Consider the following 13006-nt stretch of genomic DNA (forward strand, 5'->3'; position numbering starts at 1 on the left):
CCTCAGTGTCAGACTGTTGGGTGTAAGCTGAATACCAGCAGGCTGAATACCCGTGCCCACACAAAGCAGCACTTCTTCCCTGGCTTGTCACTGGTCTGCACATGAACCCCCCACCTTCAGTGCATCCTTGTGCCGTGCTTCAGCACAGCTCTCACCATCCTGTCACATGGTCTCTTACGTGTGTCTGCCTGTGTTCTTTCTCCATCTCAAGTGTTACACTTCTGGCTTCTCTCTCTGTGGGCCATGTTGGATTTTAATTATTTTTCCTTCATTGCTTATTGCCTAGTTTTCTTCTCCCATTCTCATTCAAGAGTGGTTCTTTTAGATTTGGGTTACAGGCAGATCACAGCAGAGCTGGGAAAGTGCTGCACATCTGGATTTGGGGTGTGGACTTGTGCTGCTCCTGTCATCAGGAACAGTTGTTTTGAGCTGCTGTAGGCAGACAGGAGTTGTGGGGTTTCAGTGGTGACCATGAACAGCCATAGGAATGTAGCTGAGGAAGGGGCACTCCTTGGCTGTTGAAAGTTCCTTCACTTCTACACTGTCCTGCACCTCTCCCAAAAGTAATAAAGGCCTTATCAACTCAAGTTTGTGGTACTGCTGTAGTGATTACATTCAAAATACACATTACTTCAAAAGTACTTTGTGGTACAACATACGGATTCCCATCACTTTCCACTGTGTTTTGGGAAAAACTCTGGAGTTTCCCTGTCAGTGTTATTTAAAGTGTGTTTGCTGTCCAAAAAAAACAAAAAAAAAAAAAAAGACACAGCAGCTGTTGTGAATTCAGCAGCACACTGTAGTCCTGATAGCAAATATCACAGTTTCACAGTTGCAGGCTGTGGATATTTTCTCCTTACCATCATGAACTTACTCTGGGGACTGTTTCTTCCTTTCTTGCACCAGAAGAATCCATCAACTACAGTTAAGTCATAGTGCTGGCAGTGTTATATGAGTCAAAAATACCTCATCTTCCTCTGACTTGCCTTTGCCTGAAACAGCAAGTGTTAGTCTGTTCAGTGCTCAGCTGTTAATGGTGCCTGCTATAGCACAGTATTTTTAGTCCATCTAGTCCTGATAGCTACAATGTTAGTATTATAAAGGGACATTTTATTTTTAGCATTTTGTAAAGAATAGTTACTATGAAAACATAATAATTTTTGCCTTACTGCTGTTATTGATAGGGAAAATATATTGTATAGAATAGTATGATTTAAAAAGCCTTGAGGGTCAGTCATCACAACATCTTTAATCAAAATTTTATTTATAGAAAAATTAATATTCAGAAGAAAGACTTTAGCTGTGCTTGTACAAATCTCAAGAACAGCAAATAAGATTGATATATGCAGTTTGGTGTGTACTTTTTTCTTTTGATCATCTTTTTGCAGCAATTGTTTATAGGGCTGGGATTTTTTTTCCTAAATTCAAGGACTTGGTTTCTACTGGAATCCATGAAAATGTCACTGAGGCTGCTGAGCGGTTCTTCAGCAGTACCACACTGCTTATGTGAAATAAGAGAAGATAGAGGGAAATATTTTTGTATGAAATAGTTTCATTTAAGGTTAAAACATATAATGTCAAGCAGAGGTAAATAATTCAGGAAAAAGAGATTTCCAGACTTTGAGACATTAATCTTATCTGTACTTCGTATATGAATATGGAAATACAATGTCATTTTTCAATTCTGTCACCTAATACATTGATGTTCAATAGGCATGAAACTTACTATAGAGAATAATTTAGATGTAAATCTGTAGTTTATTTTGCAAGTGCAGATTTAGATTTCTATATAGTAAGACAGGACCTAGGTCTAAATAAGAAACATTACTTAAGTTCCAATCACATTTATAAGGAGTATGGATAGGACTGGCTACAGAAAAAAAATTAAAGTGGTGAAAAATCTGAGCATGGAGGATGTGTATGATTCCCACCATCCTTCATCTACTATAACCAGATTTACATCACTTTCAGAGGAGAATATAGCGCTGACCTCCTCGGAGCAGGAAAAACCTCTCTCTACCTTGCAGAGGTCCCGGGGCCCACTAGAAAACTTCCAAACTGCACTTTCACAGTTCAGCCATACTCCAGTCTATTTACCCCAGAAACTGTTCCCCTCCTCATCTGTGCCCTGGGCGTGTAAGGCTCTATGTATGAGGAGGTGTGAGGTGCAGTACTGCAGCTGGGGTGTCTGCACAGTGGGGGCTGTTCCTTCCCTGGCCTGATCCTGACCCAGGGGCATAGGCTGGGTCCTGTATTCCTCTACCAGCTTAAAGCCAAGGGCTTTCCACCCTCATTGTGTTGCCAATAGGAACAGGGAGCTGCCGTGGCAGGAGAACATGTGACAGCTTCTATCTATCTTTGCATAGACATGTCTTGTTGGAAATAAGCAGGAAGTTGACATTGAAACACTGCCACATTCTGTTTATCCCTTTGTGATCCAACCACTCTTCCTGGTCTTTTTTTTGCATTATTCAGTAGGCACCTTCTTACAATCTATCCCCTATTTCCACTTCCCACCCATATGCCATCATAAGTTTAAAACTTCTAGTTCATAATTTTTCTCAGTTTTTGTCATATTTGGTTGGTTTGGTTTTCTCATAACTGAACTGGTTACTGGTACATTCTGCTGTGCACTGGGACTTCATTGGCAGCCTGTCCTTCTGCTGTGACATCTGTTTCCTGTGACTCTACCATCTCTGCCTATGCTGTATAATAGGGTGCTTTGTTCTTGGGCTTGTTCAGCAGGCTGGTCAGCTGATCCTGTGCTTATGCCTTGGAACCCTGATAAACCCTGACATTAAATGGAGATGGGAACTATATTGTCTTCGTGTCTGGGTTTTTCATGGTTAGTGATTTCGAATAAAGGGTCCAGTTGATTGAACTCTGCTTTCTGTCCTCTTAGTGCCTTGATGTCATCTATTCTTTCTGTCCTTAAATTACAAAATTGACATTAAAATTAAGATTTGATATTTTATTTCTTTGAAAAAGGGAGTCTCAAGAATGTGGTCCTTGTTTTGGGATATTGCTATAAAAGTGACGCCGAAGACAACAAATACCACAAAGGTACCTGAATTGTGTTTTATTAACTTGTATTATTAGTGGAGCAGACACTATTGTGCTTGACTACTCACTGAGAGTGAAGAGTTGATCATCATTTGACATAATTTTATTGAAACACTATTATTAAATAGTTTTTGGTTTCTTTTGCATATCTGGGCTCATACAAACTAAAAGTAACTTCCAAAAATGGATCTGAGGAAGCCACTATTAGAAGGGTACAATACAACTTGTTGGGAAACTGTATTTGGAGAGTAAATGTCATTGTCTAATTGGAGAATGTATCAAATGGATTTCCAGAGGTGTCTGTGCTAGGTCAGGAATCCCCAGTGTTTTCATGAGTGATGTGGATGAAAGAATAGTGAATGTGCTTTTCAGATCTGCAGACAATTTCCAGCTAAGACAAGCTCACTGGAGGGCAGGATTAGAACTCAAAGTGACCCTGACAAACAGAACAAATGGTCCGGAAGGAAATAGGATACAATTCTGTAATGACAAATGCAAGACTTTTTATTTAATTAGGAATGATCCATTGTACCAGCCTGAGGAAATGATCAGCTTAAACAGCAGTGCTGCAGAAAAAGGGTCAGAACTGATGGGAGGCTGGTTATGAGTCAGCCATGTCATGTGGGTGCAGAGGAGGCAAACACCACTCTTGCACCATGAAAGGGGTGCCTGTAAGACATGAGCTAATTCTTACACTCTTCTGAGTGCTGATATGGTCTCTGCTGGAGGAGCCTAACCATTTGGAATATTGCTGAATGATCTGGACTATTAGGAATAGTCCAGAGGAGACAAATGCAACCTGTGAGGAAATGTTACAGGGAGTTAAATTGGGTAATATAAATAAAGCTTAGAAAGGACATGATAATAGGCTTCAAATATGTAAATGAAGAGCAAGAAAATAGAGACTTCTACATATTCCATGTGGGTAGGATAAGCACTAACCAGTTTCTGTTACAGCAAGAGAGATTTCGGTCAGACATTGGTAAAAGCTTCCTGACAATTAGGATAGTAAAGTGCTGAAAGATAGAAAATCTTCATCTTCGGATTTTTCTAAGAACAGTTAAAGTTGATGCTCTGATCAATGCCTTTCTTCACCTTTCTCTCATCCCAGTTTCAGTGACTCCTAAAAATGTGGCAAAGATAGTATACAGTTAAGAAAGGCAAGTGTAGATGAGCTGACTGAAATGAGTCAAACTTTAGAGCACTGGGGTTTATACTATGGTATTCCCCAATTCCTGTAACAAAAAGAACATTTATTGGCTTACTAGCATTTTTATTTTATTTAAGAGTGACATTAATTACAGAGAAGAATCAGAAACTCCAGAATCCTTGGGGCCTTAGTTTGTAAGCCTCGACTCATGTTAGTGTTCTCAATTATCTCTCTTCCACTAACTCCAGTGTGAATTCTTCATGAATAAAGAGTTGTTTGCATGAGTGTAGATTGAAGAAGTGACCTTTTCTCAGTATATTCACTAGCTTATGAAATCAGTTTTTATTTTACAGTGAATGGGGTTTGAGTCTCATAAGCATTTTGGGGTATATCTGCTTGGAAAGATAGAGATGAAATTCTAGCAGGTACCTCAGTATTAGCATTAGCTGTAGCTCAGGTCAGTACCTTAAGGCCCACAGAAACCAGAAATGGTTTTTCAAGTACTTTTAAATGGGATACTCTTAAATTTAGGAACTGGAATCCAAATCATTGTGCAAGTACAAACAGCTTGTAACCCGTAACTGCATCACCTCACACATGAAGTGTCATGTAACTTGTCTTCTGGGTCCTAAAAATCATGCTTCATGGGGTGAATTTATGAGTAATTGAGAACAAGCAGATAAGCAAAATAGTTTCAAATTATGCAATAACTCATCTCTGTTGCAGTTTTCAAATTTTCTTTTTTTTTCTCCAGAGTTACAATCCTGCGTGTCAGTGTGGGACATTAACCTGCCCCATGAAGTGCAAAACCTGAAAAAACACATAGAAATGAGACAGGAATTAGCAGAAAAAATGAAGAGCTTTTCTTTGGACTGAAAAGTCACCCTGCAAGTGCCATTCTCTTTTCTAGTCTTCCATCCTAACATACTGTGCAATATTTACAACTTCTTCTTCCTGTCGTTTTTAACCTAAACCAGGAAGAAAATTACCATGGGAGTATTCATAGGATACCAAGAAGGAATAAGTTATTTGTAATATTTGAAAGGACAGAAAACTGTTGAGAATTTCTGATTCTAAAATGTTATCATGTATCTGTTGTTTACCTGTGAAGTTCTGCTCTCTGTAACTATGGCTCAACTTCAGTGTGACATTGTTCATCCAGTTTTTAATCCCAGTTAAACTGGGAATAAGCCAGGAGACTATAAATGGCTCTAATTTACTTCATTATCTCTACTGAGTTGACACTCTAATAAGAAGCAAAATTTAAGCCTCTGTGTGTTTACTGCAGTTTGCATGTATGAGTTTGCTCTTATGATTCATGGTTTAGTAATGTCAGAGCTCATGACCTTATGAAAAACATCATATTTTATCTAACAGCAGTGTTTAAAGGAATATATCATGACTACATTACTCTTTGAAACCAACAGGCAGAATTGTCTGTGTTTCTTCCATGACATTGACTTTTTTTTTCATTATGACCAGCAACAACCCCATTGTGCTACAGTAATAAAATAGCTCCGAATTAAACACCCTGACAGGCTCCTGCACGTCGGTGTCCTCCTGCAGCGCTGCAGTCTGCGTGCTCCTAGGAGATGCAGTCACACCACTGGGAACGCTGCCAGTCACGTAGACCTCTTGTGCAGCTCTCTTGGAAGAGAGAAGAGAAAGCACAGGGTCAATGCCCTGGTCTAAAGGCTGCTATGACTTGCTCTTAGTCCAACTTGCTTGTTTGCTTACCTCAGTGTAAAAAAAAAAAAAAGAGAAGCTTTGCTTTGATTTTTCTCACATGCAAAGTTTCCACTTACTCATTCTTGTTTGAATTTATGTTGTTATTTTGGGGAATAATCAGGGGAACCTTGAGGAGTGTAAGACCTGGCTGCCTCTTCCAAATTTGTTTCTACACATCATCATTCAAGAGACACTTTTTGCTGCTTTCTGGCTGTAAGTCCAAGCTGCTGCTTGCAGCCCCCACTGATCTGCTCTAAGGAAGTGCCTTATTTCTGTCTACCTGAAGACAGATGCCGTTTTCTTTTTTTGATACCAGAAGAATCTACAGAGTGCTCCCAAAATCTCAAAGAGTGGAATATCCAGAGCCATTCCTGAGTCTATGGAGCTGAACAAGGTTGAGCAACCAAAAAGTTCTCAGTTTTTTGTTGGGTTTTTTTTTTTTTTAGAAAATTACGTACTGGGACAACTGCATTTCTTGTGGCCAACTCTAGCATTGTTCTAGTTTCTGCCAGTTGTGGAGTGCATACTCAAGATTTCTTTCAGATATGCATCCCAGTTTTTATGTATTCTTATAATCTGTGTACTGAGAAGAATTTTCTATTTATATGGGATTTTATAACTCAGAAAATATATATTATCTTAGAATGAATATGGCTTTTTTTTAAAAGAAAAGAATATATGCATTGTGATTAAGTTTATCTGTAAGTAATTTTAAAATGTAAGCCTAAACATTTTTATTAAAACTGTGCTTTGTTAATAATGTAAGTCTACTTTCTCATCATTGAATTTTTAAGAAGGGGCTTTTCTGTGCAGATTGTGTGGCATTTAATTCCTTCAGGGTGATGCAAAATCCTGGCTCTGTAGGTGTTATTGACACAGCTGCATTCCCACTTGTGCTCTGGCTCAGTGCATGTCTTGAGCCCTTTTCCCTTCCCATTTGTCTTCTACTTCCTGTTTCTGCAGCCCTTCCCAGAGATAGGAGGTGACCTGTAAGGAGTTCTGTCCCTGTGGTCATCCCTCACCTCTCCAAAACTCTGGATAACACTGATTCATAGACTGAATCAGGTCATGTATTCAGTATTACAGGAAGGGCAAGAACAAAAGAAACAGCAGCCAAAAGAGAGTCAGGAGCTCATTGCAAACCTGACTCAACTGGCCACTGTTGATTTATCCGTGGTGGGAGAGCAAAATTCTGTCATGGTGGTAACCAACAGGGACTGTTTAGCAATACAGCACTCATCCATACAGAGAACAGTGATCCCACTGCATCCTCACCAAATACCTTCTAGTACTGCAAGAAGATATTTAGAGAACATCTTGTGTTGGTGCTTCTTGTAGAAGCGCTCAGAGACTGCCATCCCTTCCCCAGCTGGCACCTGCCACCAAGGGCAGGAACAGCACCATTGAACCATGCACTACCAGGAAACCTATTCCCAGAAATATCTCTACTGACAAAGTAAAAGGAGAGAGGAAAAAAAGAAAATCCATAACTTTGTGTTCACTCTGGTTTCAGTGGACCTGTTTGAAAATCAGTGGAAGCTGATCACATAAGAGGACAAGCCCTAGCAGATGTAGTTTCTTGCATACTTAGGATAACATCCAGCACCTGAAAACAGGTAACCCTTACTCAGAAAAGAGCCTGTTTGCTCATGGGAAACAAGCATGTGGTGTGGTGTGACTGAACACCTGAACTGGGATGGGTAATGAACCCCATGTCCCTCGATGCAGCTAAAGGGTGCTGGGGTTTAAACCTAAAGACAAGGAGACTAAACGTACACAGTGAGCTGAATGCTTGATTGGATACTGTTGGGGTTTAAGTACCCTTCCCCTTCTGTGCTACTGTATTTAATTAGAGTCATTCTTTTTTATTGGTTGCTTTGCTCTGGCAAATTACATATGCAGATTTGCTTGCTCATTAATTTTAACCTGATTTCTTTTACAAGCAGTTCCTGGTCAATCCCACTGTAAACAAGCTGCACAGCCTGATTTAATGCACTTTCGGTATTATGTCCCGGCATTCCTCTTACTCTGAACTCTCATACTGCCTCTAGTGTCCCATATTATTACCCTATTACTTCTGCATGCACCACTTTGGGGCAAAACTGGGACACGAAAGGGAGGAGAGAGAATGAGGCCTCTTAGATGTAGCTTAACCCCCAAACGTGGGCATTTGTCATTACTGCCACTTACTAACCATGCCCATCCACCTGCAGCAAGCAAGACAAATAATCCATTCTACAATAAACGCTTCAGATACCAGAGACATGAGAAACTAGTAAGGAAAAACAATGAGTCTCAGTGAATGTGGAAAAGAGTGACAGTCATATTTTTCTATTAGTCTTTCAAGTAGAAGAGCATATGAACAATTTTCCCCACTTATTTTCTGGCTTTTGTCATTAATTTAAAAAAAATAAATCTGAAAACAGCTCCCCTTACCTCCCTTAAGAGAACCAAATTTTCTGAACAGAACTAGCAAGCGTTCTGTTATTTCTCTCTCAGTTAGTTCTTCATCCATATTATGAACTCATCCCAGGGCTGTACTGATCTGTACATTCTCATATAAAAGCCTTCCTCATGGCCTTTGAACAGGTATAACTCACTGGCTGCCAGCATACCATTTTGGTAACTTTGCCAGGTTCTTTTTTTGTTAGGTAGGCATGTGTCTTTGGAACAATTAGTTTATAAATACAGAGTGGCATAATCACATGACAATGGAGAATCATACTTATTGCATATTTGTATTTTAAAATTCATTATTTCAAGAGGAAGAAACCACAAGATGTATTAATTATTGTTGCATTAGCAAAGGGAAACCTAATTTAGCAAAAACTTAGAAGTGAACCCTGGTGAAATTTTTAACACCTTCAAGAATGTTCTTTGCTGTACCTGTGAGATGTGTAGGCACTGTGAGGACAGCTGTGCCTCGAGCTTTAGGCACCTCAGCAAGGCTCCTCAATCCTTACACTGGTACTTGTTTAATTAAGTAGCAGAATTACGAGAATTATCAGATCTTGATACAACTTTTTCCCCTGCAGTGACCTCATGCTGACTGGTACCTCCCTTTTTACATGGGTTGTTTGGACTGAGCAGTAAACTGGAATTATTTTTTTTTAAGTTATTAAAACTTACGATACACTAATTGATCTATTTTTAAAACGGTAGTTTTTTTAAACTATACCAATATGATTCTAATCATATTGGTATAAAACATGATGAAAGTCAAAAAGCAAGTAAAGGCCTTTTCTTTTTTCCCCTTTCTTCTGTGTTGGTTTGCCTTTCCTGCTGCCAGAGGTTTAAGTGCTGCCATCAGTCCCTACAAAGGCTGTCACTAATTAGTGAGGGGAGACTTAAAAACCAGTGTGCTGTCTCTGGCGTACGTGATTGTTTACTTCACTTCTGCCACAGCCCATGAGTGTCACTGACCTGAAAAGTTAAAGCGGACAGAAAAAGGGGAAAGAAAATCTCCTGGGACCATTCCAGTGTTCTGCCTTTTTGGAACCATTTTTCCCTTGCCTTTTTCCGTGCTTTTCCCGTGCCACGTGTTGGCACCGGCTCCCGGCGGCACAGCTGTGCCTGGGAGAGGGGCCGGCTCTGCTGGGGGGGCTGTGACACCGCTGCCATCCAGCCGTGAAGCACGGAAACCATTTTGCAGGAAAGCGAGAGGAGAGAGAAAGCAAGGGGGTAAAGAGAGAAATAAATAGCAAGCAGAAGCTGGCAGCGTCACTGCTCAGCAGCCGAGCCAGCAGCCCTGTGGGGGCCGGGGCGCGGCTTTGGTCACGGATCCCCTCAAGGCTGTCCCAGCAGCGAGGTCAGGGCAAAAAACGGTGCCAAACGTGGGGTGGCCAAACGGTGCCCGGTGCTCAAGGATGCCTGGGCAGAAGCGAGCAGGCTGGAATCTCCTCCAGCGACGTGGGGCTGCATCCCACCGGGAGCTTCCAGCTTCTCCTGGGCCAGCACCTGCCGTGCCAGAGCACCCCGGCTTGCCCCGGCCGCAGCCCCCTCTCTGGGGCACCCCAGGCCGGGCTGGCCCTGCACCACCTCGCCTCTGCAGACCTGTTTAACGGGGCTGCAAAGGGGACAAAACCCTTCACGGCAAGCTCCCTTCTTAAGGGAAGGATTATCCACCACCAGTCAGAGCCGGAAAGGAGAGACCCCGGGTCAGCCCCACACAGTGACGGCGTGAGCACTGCCTCAGCCCACAGGGTCACACAGCTCCAGCACCGCCTCCTCCTCCCCTGCCCCCGCAGAGCCCGGCCTGCACAGGACCTGCCGTGGGCACACAGCGTGGTGGGAACAGGCCATGTAGAAAGCGACCCACGGAGCGGCGACGGAAACACCTGGCGCTTTTCGCTATAAATACACCAACGTAAGGTCGGTCATTCTCTGTTCTGCTTTTTCTTGCCACGACACATCTGTTTTCTGTGGAGTTACAAGAAACATCCACCCCCGCCACCACCTGCCAGGCTCCTGGGCTCTGCAATTTGGATTTTAAATCAACTGATCTAAGGCTGACGCCCAGGAATTAAAATTTCACACCAGTATCCTCAGAGATCACAATAAATAAACATTTTTTAAAAGCTGCAGATCTGCTCTCAAAGCTATGAGCCCTTGGATGAGCAGCAGCAGAGGCTGCAGCTTGCCACGCAGAGGGTGGATTCAGGTGCTGCTGATGGAGAACTGGAAGCCAGTCCATTCCCCCTGAGGTGATGCTGGCCATGTAAAAAGTATTTCCTCTCTCCACAGGCCTCCACAGCCTGCTACGGTGACCACTCTTTTGCACTAGTCAAGCACCATCAGGTTCAAGTGAAACTCAAAGGATATGGTTAAACCCCATATGCATAAGTAAAGGTTTAATGAGCTTCCTATTATTCCCATGAAGTTCAAAATTTGCAAAGTGAATTTCTGAACTTCAAGGAGAGGTGCCCACTAGAGCCCACACTCCCGGCTAAAGCAGAGCAACAGCAGCACCTGATGCATGGAGAGGCAAAGGCTGGGGCCACCCTGCCCTGTGCAGTGGCCCTGCTCAGTTTAAATGACACCATTGTTCACAGTCACTGTTAATAAGCAATCACCAGCCAGGGAGCTAAGTAATTTTCAGATATTATCCATAAGTTGAAACTCAGCTTCCCCCCACTTTTTTTTCTTTTCCAAAATAGTCCTAGGTGCTGAGCACTCTCCAACTAGAAAATCTCAAGGCAAAACACACTCTCAACCTTGTAATTAGAGAAAAAATTGAAAGGGAAAAAAACAACAACGCCAAACCATTTCAGTTCCATTTTTATGGCTATTACGGCTAAACCCAGGAACGGACACGAACGCCTGGGTTTTGCAGGGACTCGTAAGCAGCTGGTGCAGAGCAATTGGTCCTGCTGAAAGAGTCTGAAATCCACTTTGCTGGAGCTGGGGATGGAAGCAGGGCAGGGGAGTGCAGGGTCCAGCTCAGAGGAGCATTCATGGCAGCTCCTGTCTGTGACTGTGCAGGCAGAGACACGGGCACGGCCACATGGCTGCAGGAGCTCTGCTCATCCTGAACCTGCCCAGGATCTGCTTGCCATGGCCTCTTGCCCCCAGACCACACCAGTGATCTCCTGACCCCAACCCAGTCCGGCTTTCTGTTTTGTTTTTCACAATCAAATTACTCATCCTGCAACTCTGAACATTTCTACATATATACACAAAACAAAAAACCCCAAAACCAAGCCACAGTCAGAGTTTGCTTGAATTTTGCTATGTGAAAACGCCACAGAGATGCATGTTCTCGGAACAAGCCTTCAGCTCTCACCCAGGGAACGCTGCACTACCCAGCCTTGAAAGTTGGTGTTTTGATGAATTCATGGACCAGCTCTCACAAAACTCCTCTGGAAGGCAGGGAAGGGTGACACTGTCTTTCTCCTGGGCAAGCACTACCAGAAATGCTTTGGAAAGGATGCTAAGCTATGGAAGAAGGAAAAGATGAAGTATTTCACATGCTTTTAACTAAGCCAGCCGAAGTGCATGCCAGTGCTCTAGCAAGGTGTGCAAGGGCAGATGGTGGACAGACCTACACCATCAAACTCTTGCCAGAGCACAAAAGGCAGCAGGCAAAGTCCCTTAAGGTCTCTTGAAGCATTAACTACTAAACATTAACTTGATATGCAAGCATGGACATTTTCTCTAATCAGCAGGACCACTACCAAGGCCAAATACTAGACACAATTTGCATTCACTGAGCATTGGCAGAAAAAAAGAAGTGTCTTTACAAGACATAACTGTGCACCAATCTGAGAAAGGAAGGCGTAAATAAACCTCCCATAACCCCATCTTCTGGGGTGCCTTTTAAAAACAGAGAGATCTTTACCAGTATCCCCGAACAAGCTGTTTTAATTTCCCATCTTCCCAGAAGAAAGCCGCAGCCCTTGGCTACCTCTGAAGAAACAGAGCAGAGAGCTTTAGTATCATCGCCACCGGAGATGTGACAAGGTGATCACATCCTCCTGCCTCAGCGTTACTGCATCATTACACAAGACATCCTTAGCAACAGATTTTCTCACGGAGAACTCGACAGCAAAAGGAGAAGACAACAGCTGCCTCCCTAACCTTGGTTTTGCCTCTTCAGTTAATCACAGCTGCATTTATACACCAAATATAATCTGCCTCTGACTGTTCCTAAGCAACTACGCCCTCTACTTAGGGTTTGGTTTGTCAAATCAGTGCCTGAAAAGCTTAAAAAGATCTTGCACAGGGCAGGAGGTTTCACCGTTGTGTAAGAGCAAAGGATAAAAATACATCATTTTGACCATCTTTCCTAACCCAAAAAATGGTATTTTCATCTGCTATCTCCCTTTCAGAAAGTACACATCACATTAACATCTGGGTTTCTGTTTCCCTTGGGACACCCATTCATTTTTCCATCCTACACTCACTTTTGCACAATGCAAATAAATGTGACCAAAAAAACTTCCTGCAATAAATTATTGTTTTCTCCAGGACACCCCTGCACATGCTGGTTAAGGTGTTGACAACACGTGGTACGAGGGTCAGCAGTACTGCTCCAACTGCCAAACCTGCTGTGGAGAGAAAGCAAAC

General features: G+C 42.5%; 1 protein-coding gene across 1 annotated transcript in view; it reads left to right on the top strand.

The window, feature by feature from the left end:
* The window catches only part of LRRK2 (leucine rich repeat kinase 2), a 64750-nt gene extending 58044 nt beyond the window's left edge, over positions 1-6706 (top strand). Inside the window, exons 50-51 of the mRNA XM_048302402.1 lie at positions 2989-3063; positions 4968-6706. Coding sequence (XP_048158359.1) covers positions 2989-3063; positions 4968-5089 — 197 coding nt within the window. The 3' untranslated portion in view covers positions 5090-6706. The remainder of the gene's footprint in view (positions 1-2988; positions 3064-4967) is intronic.
* Positions 6707-13006: the final 6300 nt, after the last annotated feature.

The sequence above is a fragment of the Corvus hawaiiensis genome, chromosome 4 (assembly GCF_020740725.1).
Source record: "Corvus hawaiiensis isolate bCorHaw1 chromosome 4, bCorHaw1.pri.cur, whole genome shotgun sequence".
NCBI lineage: Eukaryota > Metazoa > Chordata > Aves > Passeriformes > Corvidae > Corvus > Corvus hawaiiensis.